General features: G+C 32.1%; 9 protein-coding genes across 9 annotated transcripts; 4 read left to right on the top strand and 5 right to left on the bottom strand.

The window, feature by feature from the left end:
- Positions 1 to 1,910: 1,910 nt before the first annotated feature.
- On the bottom strand, positions 1,911 to 2,450 carry TBLA0F01830 (uncharacterized protein; the record flags this gene model as incomplete). The annotated part of the gene is made up of 1 exon (XM_004181196.1): positions 1,911 to 2,450. One exon carries the CDS (start codon positions 2,448 to 2,450, stop codon positions 1,911 to 1,913), a length of 540 nt encoding a protein of 179 aa, XP_004181244.1.
- A 1,873-nt stretch (positions 2,451 to 4,323) lies between these two features.
- On the top strand, positions 4,324 to 5,886 carry ALD4 (aldehyde dehydrogenase (NADP(+)) ALD4; the record flags this gene model as incomplete). The annotated part of the gene is made up of 1 exon (XM_004181195.1): positions 4,324 to 5,886. One exon carries the CDS (start codon positions 4,324 to 4,326, stop codon positions 5,884 to 5,886), a length of 1,563 nt encoding a protein of 520 aa, XP_004181243.1.
- A 170-nt stretch (positions 5,887 to 6,056) lies between these two features.
- On the bottom strand, positions 6,057 to 7,820 carry TBLA0F01810 (calreticulin family protein; the record flags this gene model as incomplete). The annotated part of the gene is made up of 1 exon (XM_004181194.1): positions 6,057 to 7,820. The coding sequence occupies one exon, from the start codon at positions 7,818 to 7,820 to the stop codon at positions 6,057 to 6,059; it is 1,764 nt and encodes a 587-aa protein (XP_004181242.1).
- A 357-nt stretch (positions 7,821 to 8,177) lies between these two features.
- TBLA0F01800 (uncharacterized protein) lies at positions 8,178 to 9,575 on the bottom strand (the record flags this gene model as incomplete). Its single annotated transcript, XM_004181193.1, has 1 exon — positions 8,178 to 9,575. One exon carries the CDS (start codon positions 9,573 to 9,575, stop codon positions 8,178 to 8,180), a length of 1,398 nt encoding a protein of 465 aa, XP_004181241.1.
- Positions 9,576 to 10,602: 1,027 nt separating this feature from the next.
- Positions 10,603 to 13,896, top strand: LEC1 (Lec1p; the record flags this gene model as incomplete). Its single annotated transcript, XM_004181192.1, has 1 exon — positions 10,603 to 13,896. The coding sequence occupies one exon, from the start codon at positions 10,603 to 10,605 to the stop codon at positions 13,894 to 13,896; it is 3,294 nt and encodes a 1,097-aa protein (XP_004181240.1).
- Positions 13,897 to 14,096: 200 nt separating this feature from the next.
- Positions 14,097 to 14,631, bottom strand: TMH18 (Tmh18p; the record flags this gene model as incomplete). Its single annotated transcript, XM_004181191.1, has 2 exons — positions 14,097 to 14,484; positions 14,588 to 14,631. 2 exons carry the CDS (start codon positions 14,629 to 14,631, stop codon positions 14,097 to 14,099), a joined length of 432 nt encoding a protein of 143 aa, XP_004181239.1.
- A 322-nt stretch (positions 14,632 to 14,953) lies between these two features.
- Positions 14,954 to 15,391, top strand: MRPL51 (mitochondrial 54S ribosomal protein mL43; the record flags this gene model as incomplete). The annotated part of the gene is made up of 1 exon (XM_004181190.1): positions 14,954 to 15,391. One exon carries the CDS (start codon positions 14,954 to 14,956, stop codon positions 15,389 to 15,391), a length of 438 nt encoding a protein of 145 aa, XP_004181238.1.
- Positions 15,392 to 16,386: 995 nt separating this feature from the next.
- Positions 16,387 to 17,250, top strand: PRE2 (proteasome core particle subunit beta 5; the record flags this gene model as incomplete). Its single annotated transcript, XM_004181189.1, has 1 exon — positions 16,387 to 17,250. One exon carries the CDS (start codon positions 16,387 to 16,389, stop codon positions 17,248 to 17,250), a length of 864 nt encoding a protein of 287 aa, XP_004181237.1.
- A 332-nt stretch (positions 17,251 to 17,582) lies between these two features.
- COG4 (Golgi transport complex subunit COG4) lies at positions 17,583 to 20,312 on the bottom strand (the record flags this gene model as incomplete). Its single annotated transcript, XM_004181188.1, has 1 exon — positions 17,583 to 20,312. The coding sequence occupies one exon, from the start codon at positions 20,310 to 20,312 to the stop codon at positions 17,583 to 17,585; it is 2,730 nt and encodes a 909-aa protein (XP_004181236.1).
- Positions 20,313 to 20,698: the final 386 nt, after the last annotated feature.

Raw genomic sequence — 20,698 nt, 5'->3', positions numbered from 1 at the left:
TACCAAATCATTACGTAGCTAGATTCTAGTAAATCATTTCTAGATAATTCCAAAACTAAAGCAAGGGTTCAAATCAGGCAAATTCCAAACTCTATAGGGGGAATTCTTTGTAAATTAAAACTACTCTTTGAGAAATTTTCACTGACAGGTTGTTGTGTTTTTTTTCAATTTGCGGAGTTTTGGCTGTGGGAATCTAGTGCGGCATATTGCTGGCGCGAGAGATTCGCTGTAAAACTTCGCACTGATCATCGATGACAGCAAATAATACGCAATGAGTGAAAAATATTTGATATAAAAGAGAAGCAAGAACCTTGGTTTTTGAAAAATTATATTTGAAGTTAGTTTTATTGTATAGAATAAGATATCATCAACAAAATAACACGAAATCCTCTAATATCAATGTCTTCAACTAATACTTCAAACTGTAACAACTGCCAAGATTGCCAATGCAATGTCTGTGAATGTTCAACATGTGAATGTTCTCAATGCCCAGGAAAATCATGTAAATGCATAGATTGCAAATGCACAGATTGCAAATGTTCTGAAAAGAACAATAATAACTGTGGATGTTCTGAAAAGCCAAAAAACAGTTGTGAATGCTCTGAGAAAGTAAAAAACAATTGTGAATGCTCTGAGAAAAAAAACAGTTGTGAATGCTCAGCTGAAAAGAGTACTGCCTGCAAATGTAATGGCAGTAAAGATTCAAGTTGTACATGCCAAGATTGCACCTGTGCTCCAGCCAAATGTGGCTCTTGCTCTCCATGCAAGTGTGAAGAATGTAAATGTCCTACAAAGAAGGGATGCTCATGCTAATTTTTTCAAACATTTAGAACTTTCAATTTTGTATTCATTTTCACAACATACCAAGACAACTACTCTAAGCTGTATAGTTTTTATCTAACATATATACATATCAAATGAATAATTTCAATATATTTTAAACATTTTATTTTTTTAAAAAAAAAGATTACCCAACAATTTTACTTACATAGAAAGATATTCTTATAGTACTGCTGTAAAAAGTATTGGCAGATATTTACCATATTAACCCTGACTAATAAGTCGTGAAAATATTTTTACAATGTTAACGCAATATCAAAGTTAGAGGCATTAGTTATCATTATTATAAATTAATATAATACTGTCTAGCATAATATAAAAATATATATAGGTAAGCAGAAAAATCTGTAATTTTGTAACACAGATTGTTAGCAATGAACTAAGTCTAACTATTAAACAAACAGTAGAAAATTGTATAGTTAATCTCCTAAGGTAGCTAAACAGCTTCATAAAGTACAATATTATATACTCTATTAAGTATTTTATAGCTGTACATCTAAAATGCATGCAAACAAGTATGAGCATATCACGTGGTTGAAACAAAAACCGGAAACTGGCAGCTCTTTTTGCAGATTTTTTCGATAAAAAGTTGTTTTTCGTCTTAAAGGTTTGCACGTAAAAATATAGAAATGGGCGAATGACGGTATTTAGAAACAAATTGGTAATATAAAAGAAACACAAGAAGTTTGATTTTTTACTGTGTAACTTTTAGCGGTGTCAATTATGGAGAATTTACACGGAATGGGAAGCGTATTAGTAACAAATAGAAAACACAAGGGTACTATACCAAGTGTATATATATATATATATATGTGTGTGTGTGTGTGTGTGTGTGTGTGTGTGTGTGGCTATGTTTTCAATAGACTTATGTATCCAGAATATAATATGTAAACACTTCATACTAGAGCAATACCGATCGTCTGTACAAATATAGAATGGAATACCACTAAAACGATAGTATTCCCACATGATTCCTTAAGTTTATACGTGTAATAATTTTTGAAATATGAATATCTATAAAATCTGTAAAATCTTCAATACGAGGAGGAGAGAAGAGGTAAAATTATATATTAGATAAAACTTCCTAAATTGAAGAATAATTTCTTCGAGTGTAGTTTAATATGAGCGCAATCTTTATCATCATCTTTCTTGGATTTAATAATGGGAGTAAACGTTATATTTTGAGGATTGACTCTTGTAACACTTACATTTGATGAACCGTTAATTTCCTCTGCTATTGTCTCTAACTTTGTATTAGCATGAGATTTTGCTTTGAGTTCTTTAATATCGGATCTCCTCCTGAGTTGGGTGGAATTAGTATGTGTTTTAATTCCAGTAATAAAAGAAATTTTTGAATTTCTGTTAATTTCTTTACTTACAGTTTTATTATAATGAGTTGAAGAGCGTTCCTCTTCTTTTAAGTAATTTTCCAATTGAGTAATCTTCAATTGCAAAATAGTAATTTCTCTTCTAAGTTCCGAATCATTTCTTTGCCAAAAATAATAAGTTTGTCTAGATTTACTAGAATTGGAAACAATTGAAGCAATAGAAGTAGTACGGGACACTGTTGTACCCTTTTCCAGACAATGTTTCTTTTGTCTTAATTCCATATGTAATTTATCTAAATACTGTTGAGTGGAAGTTAATTTAGTATGGTTTGATGAATGTACGCCGGATATTATATGATTGAAGTGGAAATATGGTTTTATATGAATTGTGTTTTGTTTGATGGTGATGTGAGAGGAATAGAAGAGAGAAGAAGTTACAAGACAACATTAGTCTGTCAAGAAGTTGAACATTTATATATCATTGCTAGCCATATTGTTCATACACTATACGGCAGATATATCCTATACTAGTTATACTCCGCCAATTTAAATCTGGGGTCTGGTTTAAAATATCTGTTGCTAGATCAATAGATATCATCCAAGATTTCTCTTAAGTGGAAGGGCGGAAGCGGAAGGGCGGAAGCGGAAGGGCGGAAGCGGACGGCGGAAGCACAACTGTCGGAGTTCCCAAACAGGATACTCCGACAGTTCAAAATTTTTCAATCTGCTGAATTTCAAGTATAGAGAGATACTAACTAGCTACCCTAAATCCACCTCTATATAGCGAGAAAAAAAAGAATGCACATACTAGCAAGATTCAATTATATCACAAGGTTATGGTCCAAAGATTGACAAACTACAAAGTGTGATGGGTATAAATATGGTTTTGCCGAGATGAAACGAGAATCGACAATATACAGACACCACACTTGTATGGTATGGCATGGTGTATGTCATGTGAAAAAAATAATAAAAAAATAAAAAAAAAAAACCAAGCCTTGTTTGTCTTGTGTAATTTCGTTGTCCCACAATATGCCAAGTGATGAGGTGCAACTGTAGACCTCAAGTAAAAAAAATTGACAGCATATTGCCAATGTGAGGAGAATTTCCGAGCATTCCCGAACAAAGTATAAATCACGATGCACGGTAAATCCCACGGACCCGCCATAGAAAAGTAAATCTTGCTAATCTACAAGAAAACTGCAAACACACAAAGTAACAAAATAATCTGCCGATGCACCTTTAATTTGTCATCAAATCTCATATCTTGAATACTGTTTAGCAGAACCCACTTTTTAGGCCCGAACACAAACAAACAAACAAACAAGCAAACAAACAATCTATCAATCGATGAAGCACAAACTTGCCAGCACACTTGAACAAAAAATTAGCGATGCACAAAACGATTATCCCGAAACAAGCATACCACCATACAATATACGTAGAACCTTAATCGTAGATCTTTTTTTTTCAGCTATCAACATTTTCCTGTTTACCTTCTTTTCTTTTGCCAAATGATATACGCCCAAGCCTATAGCTCCGCCTACGCCCACACGTCATCCGTGTCACGTGCACTTGCCTCGACATCGGCATCGGCATGAACTCCTCTCTATAGAATGCTCCGCGGAATCGCCCACGGAATGCTCTCTGGAATGCCCGGTGGAATGCCGTCAGGAATACCCGACAAATTCCCCGCACCACGTGCGTCACGCTGGGCACGGCGCTACGGCATCGAGGCGTGAGGGGCATCGCAGCGTGAGGGGCCTTTTCCGGTGTCGGCGCAGGAGGGGAATTGACCAATGAACGGGCCGAGACCGAAACCAACCGAAATCAACCCTCACGCTTGTCTATCGTGTTCCTGCATCCCTTGGCAGCACCCTACTTGTCCCAATTGCCCGTTTTGTCCCATCTCCCGCTATTTTTGTCCCTATTTTGACCCTGTGTGTCCCTTACATCTCCCAATTTTGTCCCATACCGTTTGACCCATCTTGTGATTTGCCTTCCGGCCAAACACATATATATAAAGGTTTGCATTTGCCACTAAGGATAAAGAAGTTTAAGAAAAAGAGGTGTCTGTAGATCTGTCGCAAAAACCCAGTGTAAATCTCCCCTCTCTCCCTTTTCCCATATAATAAATATATTACACTTATCCCATATGTTGAGCGCCTCCTCGTCATTATTGAGATCTTCTCTAAGAACTGCAGCCAAGTCCGGCTTGCAATTACGTTGCTTCTCCCATTTACCCCTTTCTGTTCCAATCAAGTTGCCAAATGGGTTAGAGTACGAACAACCTACAGGTTTGTTCATCAACAACAAGTTTGTTCCATCTGTTGAAAAAAAGACTTTTGAAGTTATTAACCCATCTACTGAGGAAGAAATCTGTCATGTCTATGAAGGTAGAGAAGATGATGTAGGGATTGCTGTTAGTGCTGCTGACACTGCCTTTAACAATGGGTCTTGGTCTAATATTGAACCTTCTTACAGAGCCAATTGTTTATTGAACTTGGCCAATTTCATCGAACAAGATAAAGAATTGATTGCTTCTATTGAAACTTTAGATAACGGTAAAGCCATCAACAATGCTCGTGGTGATGTCCAAGTTGTTATTAATTACTTGAAGTTCGCTGCTGGTCAAGCGGATAAGATGGGTGGTCGGTTGATTAATACTGGTGATCAATATCTAAACTTTGCCAAGAGAGAACCTCTTGGTGTTTGTGGTCAAATCATTCCATGGAATTTCCCATTATTAATGTGGGCTTGGAAAGTTGGTCCTGCCTTGGCTACTGGTAACACTGTTGTTATGAAGACTGCTGAATCCACTCCATTATCTGCCTTGTACGTTTCTCAATATATTCCAAAATCTGGTATCCCACCTGGTGTTTTCAACATTGTCTCTGGTTTCGGTAAGATTGTCGGTGAAGCCATCACTAATAACCCAAAGATTAAGAAGATTGCCTTCACTGGTTCTACCGCCACTGGTAAACATATCTATATGAATGCTGCTTCTCAATTGAAGAAGGTCACTTTGGAATTGGGTGGTAAATCTCCAAATATTGTCTTCGCCGATGCTGATTTGAAAATGGCTGTTCAAAGCATTATCAATGGTATCTATTATAACTCTGGTGAAGTTTGTTGTGCTGGTTCAAGAGTTTATGTTCAAGAAGAAATCTATGATCAATTGTTAGAAGAATTGAAGAACGCTGCTGAAAACGTTAAAGTTGGTGATCCATTCTCTGAAAGCACTTTCCAAGGTGCTCAAACTTCTCAAAACCAATTGTCCAAGATTTTAAGTTATGTTGAAATCGGTAAGAAGGAAGGTGCTACTTTGATCACTGGTGGTGAAAGATTAGGTTCCAAGGGTTACTTCATCAAGCCAACCATCTTTGGTGATGTTAAAGAAGATATGCATATTGTTAAGGAAGAAATTTTCGGTCCATTCGTCACTGTCTCCAAGTTTAAGACTTTGGATGATGTTGTTAAGATGGCCAACGATTCTGAATATGGTTTAGCTGCTGGTATTCACACTAGTAACATCAACACTGCTATCAAGGTTGCTGACCAAGTTAAAGCCGGTACTGTTTGGATCAATACTTACAACGATTTCCACCACCAAGTCCCATTCGGTGGGTTCAATGCTTCCGGTTTAGGTCGTGAAATGGGTTTGGAATCTTTTGAAGGTTACTTACAAACCAAGGCTGTTCGTGCCAGATTATACTAAGAACTTTGCCGTTTTCTTATTTTCCATTTCCCCCACCCCTCCCCTGCATATTAAATAACAAAATATATTCCCTCTTTTTTTTAAAACTATACTACATTTATAAGTATATTACTGTATAACATTGTATTTATTTAATCTTATATAAATCAAAATATCTTATTTTTTTTCCATTATATGCTACTATTACTACTACTGCAACTACTGTTACTACTTATAATAGAAAATCTTCCGTCAGCATCAACGAAAGCTTCAGTGTATATCACCTCAACTTCTTCTTCATACTCATCCTCTTCCTTTGGTTTTGGCTGTGGCTTTTGCATTTCTCTTTGCCTTGGCACTTCTCTTTCTACTTGTCTTGCTGTTGGCTTTGACATATTATTGGCAAGATAATGAATACCTAATCCAAGTAATATACTACTGATGATAATCAAAAATATACTACCATTCCCACCATGTCCATATTCTTCAATCATTTCACCACCTTTCATAACACGATCAATAATAAAATCAACAACATCATCAAATATATTCCGATCTTGATCATCTATCATCCCCTGTGTGGGTGGAAGTTTAGGTTTCTTGATATTCCCCTTCATATTCATTTCATATTCATACAATAAATCTTCTTTTATTCTTTTAGGTACAAATGTCAAATTACCAACTCTTTCTGCTTCTTCCAAAGATTTACCTAAATATATATTATCTATTAACATATCATTAGACCCACTGACAAAATCAAACACAATGCCATCAATTGAATCTTTCACTTGACATGGAGTAATATCTTCATATGAATTTGGATCAAGTATCCTTTGTGGTTTCCATTCTCCAATGTAGTCAGGATTTAAGATCTTTCGAGGTTGCCATACACCTTTAAATTTAGGATTCAATTTCATCTTGGGTTTCCATTTACCACATCCCTTTTTCTTTAAACATTCAGGGTTTAAAATCATATAAGGTTTCCATTCCCCATCAATAGAATCATCCCACCATTCAGGTTTAGGTCTCTTGGTATCAACAATATATTCAGGTATTGTTTCATCCCAATCAGCGGGTTTAAAATCATCAGGATCCACAATCTTATAAGGTTCAGTTTCATCCCAATCATCAGGTTTGGAATCATTAGGATCATCAATGTATTCTTCATCTACCCAATTGTCAGGTTTAAAATCATTTGGATCATCAATATATCGAGGTCCTGTAAAACCTGGTTCAAACATACCCTTTTCAAACACATTACCATATTTAACCACTTTCCCATCAATTCGTATTTCGAAAAATTGATTTTCACCTTGATTGTGTAAAATTAATGTATATAGATGAGTTTTAAAATCTACTCCAAATTGAGTAATGGGGGATTGTACCAATTGTTTAATTTCCATATCTCCACTCTTGGGATTCAATTTACCCATTTCAAATCGAACTTTATTAATATCAGGTATACATTTATCAGGCCCAAATAAGATTTGAAGAGGCATTTGTTTAGAATGTTGACCTCTATATTGAAAAAGATCGTTTTTGTTATTTAAATGGCCATATAATTTAATAAATCCACCACCACAATTCAACTCTTTTTGTAATTTAAGTTCATATTGAACGATAAGATCTTCATTGGCGTCCATTTTAATTGGGTGTTCCAATTTGTGTCCAATCATTGCAGGAGATCCAACTCCAATGACTGCGAGACATTGTTTATTTTCAAGTAATGGTTCATTGATATCAGGTAATGTTTCAAAATTGGATAATTTATAGGGTTCTAATAAACTCCATGCTATGGGGTATTTCAAATTACTAGTGAATTGTGTCTGGGTGACATTGGAACTAATCCAATTGTCATATAATTCTTCATTATTTTTATAATTTTTGAAATTTTCGAAAAATGATTCATTGGAAATGAGAAACTCATTAGGAGTATCAGTATCAAGACTTGACATTGTTACGTGTCTTCCCCTCTTGTTTTGTTTATCCTTTCTTTATTTTTTATTTTTTATTTTTTATTTTTTATTTTTTCTTTAAGCATTTTAATTTTAATTTTAAATTTTATTAATATTACTAAAAATTCTCCCTTGAAGAATTCCCGAGAGAGATAACCACTTTATTGAACAAAAAAATAAAAGTTAGAAAAAATAAAATCAAGAGTACAAGCACTTATTTATGAATCTTAGTATTTGAATATCATTAAAATGTATGAATAATCTTACAAACGTATATAGTTGACGATATATGTATATGAAATTGAATAATAATAATAATATGATTAATATAATTTTTCGTTTTTCAGAATATACTAATTAGAAAACATCACCTTGATCAATCATAGCGTCGGCGACTTTAATGAAACCGGCCAAATTGGCACCTTTAATCAAAGAAGGTAATGTGTTTTCAATATTTTCATTATTGAATTTCTTGGCAGCTTCAATACAATCATTGAAACAGTTATGCATGATGGCTTTTAATTTGGCATCGACTTGTTCAAAAGTCCAATGGGATCTTTGAGAGTTTTGTGCCATTTCTAAACCACTGACAGCAACACCACCAGCGTTGGAAGCCTTACCAGTAGCATACCAGACGGCATTTTCTGGAGAAGTAGCATTCAAACGAGCAGTTTCGAAAATCTTGATAGCTTCTGGAGTACAACCCATATTGGAACCTTCAGCAACAAATCTAACACCGGAGGCAATCAAAGACTTGGCTTCCAAACCAGAAACTTCGTTTTGAGTGGCAGATGGCAAAGCAACATCGACTCTGGAGACATGAGTCCATGGTCTTTCACCTTCCAAATAAGTGATGTGATCCTTGGAGAAGATAGATGATTCTGAAGTGATGATCTGTTGCAAAGTCTTGAATTTTAATTTACCAGCAGCAATAGTTTCAACTTGTTGAGCGTTAATACCACGGTTAGAACCTTCTGGGACAACGATAGAACCATTGGAATCAGATAAGGAAACAACCATACCACCTAATTCAATAACTTTCAAAGCAGCATATTGAGCCACGTTACCACTACCAGAGATGGCAACACGCATACCAGTCAAACTGGAGTTGCCTCTAACGTATTTCAACATGGCCTCCAAATAATAGACTAACCCATAACCAGTGGCTTCTGGTCTAGCTAAAGAACCACCCCAATTGGTACTCTTACCGGTCAAAACACCTTCCCAAGCGTTTCTTTGTTTACGGTAAGCACCAAACATGTAACCAATTTCTCTACCACCAACACCAATATCACCAGCTGGGATATCAGTGTTTGGACCAATGACTTTTTGCAATTCAGTCATGAAGGCAACACAAATTCTTCTGATTTCGTTATCGGATCTACCCTTCAAATCAACACACAAACCACCTTTGGCACCACCCATATCTAAACCAGTCAAAGAGTTCTTAAAGATCTGTTCAAACCCCAAGAATTTCAAAATAGACAAGTTGACGGTTGGATGGAATCTCAAACCACCCTTGTAAGGACCCTTGGCAGAGTTGAATTGAACTCTATAACCACTGGCTACTTCTTGTTCACCCTTATCGTTTTCCCAAGTGACACGGAATTGGAAAATACGTTCTGGTATGCTTACAACAGGCAAAACTTTTTCATATTTTGGATATTGTTCAAAAAGAGTAGAGTCCTTCAAAGAAGCAACAATTTCGTTATAAGCTTGGTAGAATTCCGGTTCTAATGGTTGTTGAGAAGACATTTTGTGCAAAAAGAATGGAGATGCTTGTGTTTTGGTTTTGCGTTTTTATTATATAGATATACAGAAGTTACAATCTATCTATCTATACCAAAGGTGAAGCGATAAGATAAGGATTTGTAGTTAACAATAGATAGGTAAAGTAAAAAGGCTGTGATAAGGATAAGATAAGTTGTCTATCGAATTGAAGAGGAACCAGATAGCAAGTTATATATGAAAATTTGGTCAAGAGAGCATCGAAATATTTCACCCGGAAACAGGCCGTTGCCGGATCTGGTCGGAGAAACCTGTGAGAGGAAAGGCTACGGCTTTTTCCGGAACTGCGTCATAGCGATAAGAGATAAGGAACTGGAAAAAACAGGCAACGGTATTAGTCGTAACAAGCCGACTCTAAGAAAAAATGTGGTGTATGGGTGCAGACGTTAAGTTCAGGTAATGGAAATGGGCAATGGGCAATACTGAAAACTGTCATGAAAAGTGAAATATGTATACTGTAATATAAAAGTGAGTTAACTGGGATTATGTTTATGGCGTATTTGTATGAGTTGTATGAGATATATTGGCACTGTTTAGTACTAAGGGCTGAGCGGTACCGGGATTTCAAAATGGTGTCAGGAAGGTTTACTGCTTGTAGAATGATTCACGGTGCCAGGTCTTATCAGAACATTCTGCTGATGTAGTGATGTATTTGAGCCTGGTAGAGTAGTATTTGCGGTCTTTTGTGTTGAAATGCTTAGATGAGATAGTCTTATTGACACGTGTTTTGTGATGTGTGTATTAGGGTTTAGGGTTTGTTCGTGGTTAACCCTGGTTTATGTTGTGAACGGCGCTAGCATCGGTTCGCGATGACTCTAGAAACTTTAAGGAAATTTCCAACAAACAACCACGTAGGTAAATAAATAAGCGATGGGATCTGATGATAAAAGGGTAAAGATTTACAAATCAAACCGTAATCCATTAACAAAAGCAAACATAGCTTGTCAAAGTTATTGGTGTTGTTTTTGCTTACGCTAGTACTTGTATTACAATCATGCAAGCTGGTTTTTCAGATGTAAATGGAACTCACGGTTTTGATTTGACCCCAATCCAGGAACATTATTTGAAAAGAGAATTGATAAAATTCCAATTGGATTCAGAATTTAATAGTTTAAATGACGAATTAGCCTTACGTTCGTTCGGTTACCCATTTTCTCATGTGGATCCTACGACCACTATTAATGCTACAGGTCTAAGTCCAAAGAAAATAGCCAATACATCTTTACCAACCTCTTTTACCAATTTTTCAAATGTATTTAAAAAGCCTTCATCTTCCACTTCCTCACCTTCCTCATCGTCCTCTTCTGTCTTAGGTCCACCTGCTGTAATTACTCCTCAGGAACCAGCACCAAGAGTAAGCAAAGATTTCCCCATTCTCAGTTATGTCTTGAATAATTTGTTAATGACTTTCCCCTTATTTGATAAAACTTTGATTAAAGATAAGAAATTTTGGCAATTAAAATTACAAATTTTTTTTGAACATTTCAATTCATTACATTTTAGTAACTCCTATGATTCCAATGATATTACCAAGAGGAAAAAAATATCTTTACGATTAAAAAAATTATTATTATTATTGTTAAATTCAGGTGTAGCTACCCTAAAGGAACCTACATACTATCAATTTGATAAATTCAAATTTTTAGAAAACGACGACACTAGACAAAGATCTAAAATTGAGAATTTTACAATCCCCAATAAATCGATTTTGAAAAATTCTCTATTGAAAAACAATATTTTCATAAATAATTGGGATATTAATATCTTGACAGCATTAGATTCTCAACAATTAATCGCGTTAATATTGAAAGAAGATTTACAAAACAACAAAGATGATTTCTCAAAGTTATCTTCTTCATCATCTTCTTATTTCCTAATAAAGTCATTTCATAGACAAAGAGATGATAAATCTGATTCTACTTCATCTATAGATATTCGTTACGTTTACAAGACTTATGATGACTTTAAAACTTTACATCATGACTTGAAGAAAAAATATCCAAGTAAGAATTTAACAAATTTACCTCCAAAAAATCATAAATCGTTAAATTTGATCTCTTTAATCGATGATGACGACGAGGAAGAGCAAGAAGGAGATAATCTTGACGGGGAGACGTTGTCCAAAGATAATAGCAGTACAGAAAATGAAGATGATTCAAAATTCAAAGATGCTCTAGATTCAGAGAACGTTAGTTTACCTTTGGAAAAAATGAGAACTTCATTACGATATTTCCTAAGAGAAATCGTCAAAGATATAGATATAGCTCATTCAGAACTTGTATTTCAATTTTTCAATACAAATGTTTTAATTGATCCCAGGAATTTCACTCAAGAGATTAAAAAACAAATTAATTTAAGAAATTTAATTGATATAGAACATTTGATTAATCAATATAAATTCCAAAAGATGGCCCTAGAGAAATCCTTACAATTACAAGATTCAATTCAAACTTTTAAAGATAATCTATTGAAGGATAAGAGTTATATCAATGTGATCTTTAATGAATTTAAAACTAAAGATTCAGTTTCACAATTATCACCAATTTTGAAAAATTTTTTTGATTGGTCCAAAATATATTTATCTGCTTTAATTTATCAAACTTTCCTAGGTAATGATAATGGTTATGAAACATTTAAACAACTAAAGGGGTTACATAAATTGATGCCCTATACTATAATTACAAAGATTGTCAAATATACAAATACTTTAGCAATGATGAAATCTCTCATGGATTTATTTATGGCTCAACCTTTTGGAAGACAATCTTTATTACAAACAATTTTCACTACAGTATTAAATGATGAATTAAAAGATTTAAATAAAAAAATTTTAATTTCAGAAAAGAATTTAATTGATATTAATCCAAATTATTCTGAAGATATTATTGAAAATTTGAAAAATTTCATGTTTCCAAAAGATGATCAATTAGATGATAAGAATAATTTATTAAATATTGAAAATGTGGAAACTTGGTCAAAAGAAATGAAAATGCCCATGTCCATGGTTGTCTTAATGAAAAATATGGAATTTGGAAATTTATCTAAAATGGCATTTAATGAAGTTATTGAAAGTTATTCATATTGGAAGAAAATCACCTCTACTAGTAATAAAAATAATTCAAGAGATGTCAATATTCAAATAGAAAATAAATCATTTTATTTCACAACTATTAATGATTTATTCCTTTTATATATTAAAGAAAGAGATCAAATGATGATGAAAAAATTATGGAAGGATCCAGAATTAATTCAATTATTAAAATCTTTATTAACGATATGTTATGATCCAATGATTAAACTTTTCAAAATAGCTCATGTAGATATTGCATTGAAAAATTTTCAAAAATTTATGAATGATTTGATTAAATTATTCGATAAAATTATTAATAATGAGATTGAAAATATTAATGAATTCGACATAGTGGGGAATATTAATAATCTTTTAACTGAACATGAAGATTCCTTCTTAAAATTTTTCCATGATGTTTGTGTTAATGATGCAGAGGGAATTTTTGAAGGCCTCATTACTTGGATTGTACAACTATTAGAATTCCTACAAAATAGTAAATTTGGAGCTGACGATATAAGAATGGATTTATCCAAGATTTTAAATGAAGTCCAAACTAATACAAATCAAAAGGGAAACTCGGAGCTTGATGGGAATACCTCACAAATTAAAAGTTCATCAAATGAGATACCACAAAAAATTTCACAAAGTCCTAACAATAGTCCCAAGAAAAATTCAAATAGTCCTAAAATAAAATTATTTGGCTCTAAATTCAGTAGTAAGAATTCGAAAAGTAAACTACAAAGTCCAATTAAATCAAAAGATCTTCAGAATGAAAATCCAAAACCAAATATCGATATTGAAAAATTAATTCAACAGTTAAATGAAGTTATTAATCATAAAATTGAATCAAGAAAGTTATATAAAAAATTGCTTGATATGAAAACAAAGGAACAAGAGGAAATAGAATTAAATAAAAAAGGTGAAATTCAAACAGATTTAAATAATAATTGGAAACAAATTAGTGATATTGTAATGTCACCAGAAACAATTAAATTTGGTGTAAATGATAGTGAATTGGTGGATTTAGATTTGGACACCAAAGATTATGATAATATTCAAATAAGTCAAGCTAATGAGTATGAAAATGATAATAAAGAATCTCTGTTAGAGAAAGAATATATGGAACTGTTAAATAAATCAATTGATGAAAGTGAAATTCAAAAATTATCTGACTATTATTTTAAGAAGGATTTAAGAGATTATCTTGAAAAGATTTAAAATGTTTGCTAATGTTATTGGTAAGTCATCAGGGTTATATTTTCATTATTTACAGGTTATATAGATATGTATATAGTAGACATTATTTTTTTTTGAAAAAAATTTCTTTTCTTTACCTGTTCATTATCTTTTGATATTTTGAGAAGAATATGTTCTATTTTTCATCAAGTATAATAAAATTTAAAGAGTAAACTTTGAGCTCATAACAGAGCTCCCATTAAAACAAACCCATAGCCAGCTAAAGCAAATATATGTGCTGCATTAGCTAATAAACTTAATCCATGAATACGACCAAATTCTTTACCTAAAGGCTCATTCAATCTTTGCTTGTCCTCCTTGATTTTTTTACTCTTTGGTAATAATATTCCCCAGTTTATAGCACCAAACACAGCAGAAGCCCCTAAGGTGCTCCAACCAGCTGTAGTTAATGTAACAGGTGCAGTGGCCATAATAACTAATGGAACAGTCGTTTGGAGAGCAAAATATATTGGGAATACTTTAGTTTGTAAGGCAGAGAAGGCTGGTCTCTCCAATGTCTTGAAAGCAATTGGAGAAGCAACATAAGAGTAAAAAGCACCTCCGCCAAATCTGTAAAAAAAAATGGAAAAAAAAAGATTAATAATTTTAAATTGTTAGTAAATATAATATATATATATCTTAAAATATGAATAACACCAACACTTATACATACGCAAATGAGAAAAGTAAAAGATGAGTAGCTGCTTTGATGGCCATATTGTTTAGTTTGATAAATGTAGAATGTATACTTGGTTATACTTTAACTGTTTAATCTTTTATGTTGGTCTTATATATCTAAAAAAGATCAAGGTAATTATTTTTTTTATTTTTGGCCCTTTATAACGTTTCATGTCCCCAGTTCTTTTCTAGGTCATCTCTGAATTTCATGGCTCATTCTAGACTCCCTTTATAAAAAAATAGAAGCCAAAATAAAATAAAACTGAAAAATACTAATCGCGCAACACCAATCACAAACCTCAGAAAAACAAATAAATAAAATTATTTCTACTGGGAAACAATTATATATTGCTAAATAAAAATGGTAGTACGTGCAATTAAACAACTTTCAAGACCAAGAAATGGGGTTGGTGCTTATATTCAACCATGTTATAAGTTAGTCCTTCAATATTGTAACTGGGGTGGTTCCTCACAGGGAATGCGTGATTTCCTAACATCTAAGAGACTTGACAAGTTGGCAACTACTATGCCTAATATTCAGTTCGAAGTACTAAGAAAATCGGGACATCCAACTATAAGGGCAAAGTATATTCAGGGCCAAGCTCATCCACAAATTGATAAAGTGGTATGTGTACGAAATCTAAACATCGATCAGGTGGAAAATAAAATGAAGCTCCTGCTAGCTTCTAGTGGAGATGTTTTGAGGAAAAGAGTTAAGAATCATAACGTGGAGAGTTTGAATTCCAGTGTAAGAGGTGTATGGTCCCCATTCCACACAGGTGATCGTTACCAAGTATGATAACTGTTTGCTAACTGAATAAACTACCCTACATTGTAAATATCTATTACATATCTTATGTATATCTATAAATTATCAATTCATTCAACCATGACAAATAATTAACATATCGAAACTTGATAATATAGTTGCGATCCTATGAAAGTTACCTGACAGCTAAATATATCTAACTAAATATATCTAGCTAATTTTAACAAAACATGTCCCATTTATATATTTAGGATTTTGGATTTTATATAACCATTAACTAATATGTAATATTTTATATTCAATCAATTTAGATGAATTACAATACTTCTCTTCTCATATTCTTTACATCTTTATTTATGCTTTCGGAGTCATTGAATAGTTTCAAAAAGATTTAAAACATAAAAATCTCTTTGGACTGGATTATCAAACAAAATATTATCCTGTTAATAAAAAGGTAATTATAAAAAACAACAACATCCTTTGGTTGTTGTCACATTGCTGAACGTGTTAAATAGTGTTAAATAGTGTTAAAATCAAAAACCTTATATATAATTGGTAAGTGGCTAATTAATATTTGGGCAATAAATACTAAGAATATACATATAAATCCATATATCTATCATCTTAAGTTTACTAAAGATATTTCCTATATAATCTAATCTAGAATAAGCTTAGAACTATTAATCTAAAAATACTTGCTGAATATTTTCAGTTAGCATCTTTTTACTGTCATTTCTCTTTTATTTTTAGTTACCCTACCTGGCCTTCTTATAAGGGTGGCGAACTAACTAATAGAATCCGAATTTGAAATATTTGAAATCTGTAACAAATTAAAGAGATATTAATTTTGATGAAAGAATAAACCAGAAAGCAGTATTGGTTATTATTCTCGAAACTATTGAGATATAAATTCTTTATATATTTCTAATTCAATTTCCCCTTAGAAAAAAACAGATCTTCGATAAACTTGAAGCATCAATAAAGTCTAATCAATTACAAAAAAATTAAATAAATCATAATAAAATATGCAAGCCATTGCTGATAGTCTAAGTTCAACCAATGCATTGGTTAAAGAATTACAATATGATAATGAAGAAAACTTACAAAATGATTTCATAACAAGTTCAGCACAATTCCGTCAATTAGCTCCCTCTATAGCAATGCCACCAATTTCAACTCCACAAGAATTTTTGAGAGCTCACACAGATGATTCCAAAAACCCTGATTGCACAATTAAAATAGCACATGGTACTACTACATTGGCCTTTAGATTTAAAGGTGGTATTGTGGTGGCTGTTGATTCAAGAGCTACTGCTGGTAACTGGGTTGCCTCTCAAACTGTTAAAAAAGTTATTGAAATAAATCCTTTCTTATTAGGTACAATGGCAGGTGGTGCTGCTGACTGTCAATTTTGGGAAACTTGGTTAGGTTCTCAATGTAGATTACATGAATTAAGAGAAAAAGAACGTATTTCGGTAGCAGCTGCTTCAAAGATTTTAAGTAATTTGGTTTATCAATATAAAGGTGCTGGTCTATCAATGGGTACAATGATTTGTGGTTACACCAAGAAGGAAGGCCCAACTATTTATTATGTAGATTCTGATGGTACTAGATTAAAGGGTGATCTTTTCTGTGTTGGTTCAGGTCAAACTTTTGCTTATGGTGTATTAGACTCAAACTATAAATGGGATTTAACTGTAGAAGAAGCCTTGTATTTGGGTAAAAGATCTATTTTAGCTGCTACTCACAGAGATGCATACTCTGGTGGTTCCATCAATTTATACCATGTTACTGAAAACGGTTGGATCTATCACGGTAACCACGATGTAGGCTCTACTTTCTGGGAGATTAAAGAGAAAGAAGGTTCTTTTAATAACGTTGTTGGTTGAACTTATTGATTATTTAATTAATTTAATTTGCATTATAAAAAAACACGAAAATAATAAATATGAAACATTTATCACAATTTATAGTATAATCTCATGGTAGGAATTATCTCTGTAACTACAATATTATAAAGGGGATATAAATTAAGTAATTTATATACAAGTCACATACATCAATGCCCTTGAAATTAATGGGAAATAGTAACAATTTTTACTTCATTTTTTGGAAAATGTCAATTATTCCGGCTTCTATAAAAAGTGAATTATTTATTTTTCTTATCTAAATCAAAACTATAAATAGTTATTGCATGAGGCATCGATAGTTTTAAAGAAAACTAATCAACTTTAATCTTTCTGATTTTGATACGTTCTTGAGGACTTAAAACCCAAGTAATACTACTCTTGATTTCTTCCTTCAAATCATTAGTATTTGGATCCATATCATCTTCATCAAAGCCTAATAACAACACAATTTGGGTCAATTTGGTGAATTTCTCTCTTAGTACATAGTTTAATGAGCAGATTGTTGCAATAAACAAACTTAATTCTCTATCCAATTTTGCAGCACCTAATTCATTAACTTTTAATAGCATTATCTTATCTTCTAATACTGTAACAATATTTTGAACAACATAGCTTAATAACTCATTATAAGCATCTGTGCACAAAATATTTTTATATGGTACAATGAAAGGTTTCCATTTTGTAATAAATTCGTTTACAGTAGTCATATCTTCAAAATCTTCAGCGCCTGCAATATAAGAATTTTCTGTACCATTGATAAATAATGGAATCAACAATGATCGTATTTTAGATTTAACGATATTTTCAAATAGATATTTAATTGACCATTTCTGCAATTTTTCTGTTTGTCTAATAATTAATTTTTCACAATTTTTCAATTTAATAATAACCTCTTGAAATTCGTTATTAAATGGAAAATTATCTTTTAACATTGTTGGATTATCTTCAATCGTTTCTTCAATTAATAGTTTATGAATGAATATTATCTCAACAAATAAAGTGTTAACATAAATCAGATAATGATGGAGAGCCAAAACAGATTCCTCATCAGAAACTACTGCTTGTAAATTGGATTGAATATTTGTTAATGCGTTGGCAGCTGCACCTCTAAAATTAAAACCGAATTGTGACAAGGTAGATGAGGCATATTTTTCAGCAAAACTTGCAGGTGAGTTAGAACGTGGTGGTGAAGAGGGTGGATGTAATGAAGTTGAATTTGGTGGTGGTTCTAAGGATTTTGGCGTGTATTTTTTCAAATTAGTTGAAGTATTTAGTCTGCTCTGTAGAAATTTAAATTTGGATTGCATAAATTTGACTAAAAATTCATTTTGAATAAATTTAGCCAATTGATTTAAGAAATTATCTAAAACAGAAAATTGCCCTGTATTAACTGTAGATATTAAATTTCGTCTAATAAATAAAGTTAAATCTTCGACAACAGAAGATATTGGATTAGAAGATATATCTTTGAAATTTAATTCGTCATTTATAATGTAATCGTTTAATGATGGTAAGTCTTCAATTTTTAAACTCTTATCAAATGATCTATATAAGTTGTGTACCACCAAAGATTCGAAGTTATTTAGTAAATTCTCATTGCTTAATTTTGATACAAACTGACTGTTTGCAATTGGTGGAGGTGGTTGTAAAATATTGAATTTAATATCAGAGAATTCATTCCATCTAATAGAGAAGAATCTGGCATACATGGACCAATTTTGCAAAATTTGTGAAAATTCATCAATTAACAAAGATAAATCATTAATTGAGAATGAGACTACTGAATCTAAGTCTTGAATATTATTTTCATTAGAAGAATTAGTTCGTGAATGTAAATTTTTCTCAGTTGATGATACTTTTCCATGTATACTTGGTGATGAACTTTTTTCTCTTGTATGATGAGTATTGGCAACTAGTGATTTGTTTAAATTTTTTATTTTTAACGAATGTAAATCATTCCACTCATTAATTTCAGACAATATACGGTCAACTTTTCTTGTTTCCAAGAAAATATCCAAGACTAAACCAGTTTGTAAATCAGTTTCTTTTTCAATTTTCTCCATCACATGAATCATATGGATATTACCATAAGATGTTGAAATAATTTTAGAATGCTCATTAATCACAGTGGAAACGATTTTAAATAAATGAAGGATAACTTTGGCATAGAATCCTGGAATTTTACTTGGATTAATATGATGAGCACCATTATCTGAATTTTTATTCGTTTCATCTGTAATAATTTTTCTACTTTCATTTGCAATAATATCACAAATGTATTTTGAATACAAATCTAAACCTAAAGTGTTTTCACCTACCATTGGAAACATCTTGAACATTAAGGTTAAATCTTCAATATTTTTTGACCGAGCAGCATCAATAAATTTACTTTTAAATAGGTCGGTCAATTCTTTACACCAATTATCAATTAAAATTCTTGGTATTTCTGGAATTTCACTGGATGGAACTGTCTTTTTAACAAAAGTCGAATCTATTATATCAGGAGGTAAGGATCTGACTTCACTAATCGCTTTAGCGGCAACCAAATAATCTTTCGTTAAAAGGGCTGAATGAATTAATATGATATCGTTTTTCAAAGTTCTAACATGACTTAGAAATTTTAGTGTCTTTTTAATTAAAGATCTCTGTAAATCGATAGATTGAATATTTGAATTAATTAAAGATGTAACATTGTTTGTCTTTGAAACGGTTGACAAAGAAGATTGAAAGTTTGATAATGTGTTTGTTAAATCTGTTCTTTTCAATTCCAATTTTCTTAGATCTTTATTATGATTCAGCTGGATATTTGATATAAAAACTGATAAACTATTAGATTGGTTTAAATGGTCATTAATTATTAACGAATGTAGTTTAGTTACTTGAGATTGTGTGGTTATTTTTTCAATCAATTGATTGTATTTGGCCAGATTTTTTGATAATTGCCCATCTAAAACAAGTGTATCCCATGATGCAGTGGGTATTTCATTACTATTGGTAGATAGAGTATTGCCGCTCTTATTTTTTGTTGTAAGGGAATCCATTTTTTTTCCTAATAAACTTATTTTGATGGGATTACAATTTAATGGTCCCCAGGATATACTTGGGTAGAAGAATTAGAATAATATGATAATATTTCAATAGCTTCTAAAATTAGGGTATTTTATTTTTTTTTTTATATATATGTATATATATTTCTTTTCTGAAATTTCATTTATTTTCTTAAATTCAATATTATTAACATTTGCAAATATGTATTGATCATTTCACCTAACAATTTCGTATACTAGGTAAACCAAATTTCTAAAATTATTAACTCGGCTACTTAATATTTCCGTGTCACAAATGAAATAAGAAAGTGTCAGAAAATTTCAAGGACAAGGTATTAGTTTTGAAATAATGAAAATAAAAACATTAATATTTAATATTG

This window comes from Henningerozyma blattae, chromosome 6, assembly GCF_000315915.1.
Source record: "Henningerozyma blattae CBS 6284 chromosome 6, complete genome".
NCBI lineage: Eukaryota > Fungi > Ascomycota > Saccharomycetes > Saccharomycetales > Saccharomycetaceae > Henningerozyma > Henningerozyma blattae.
This window is presented reverse-complemented; position numbering and strand designations above follow the sequence as displayed.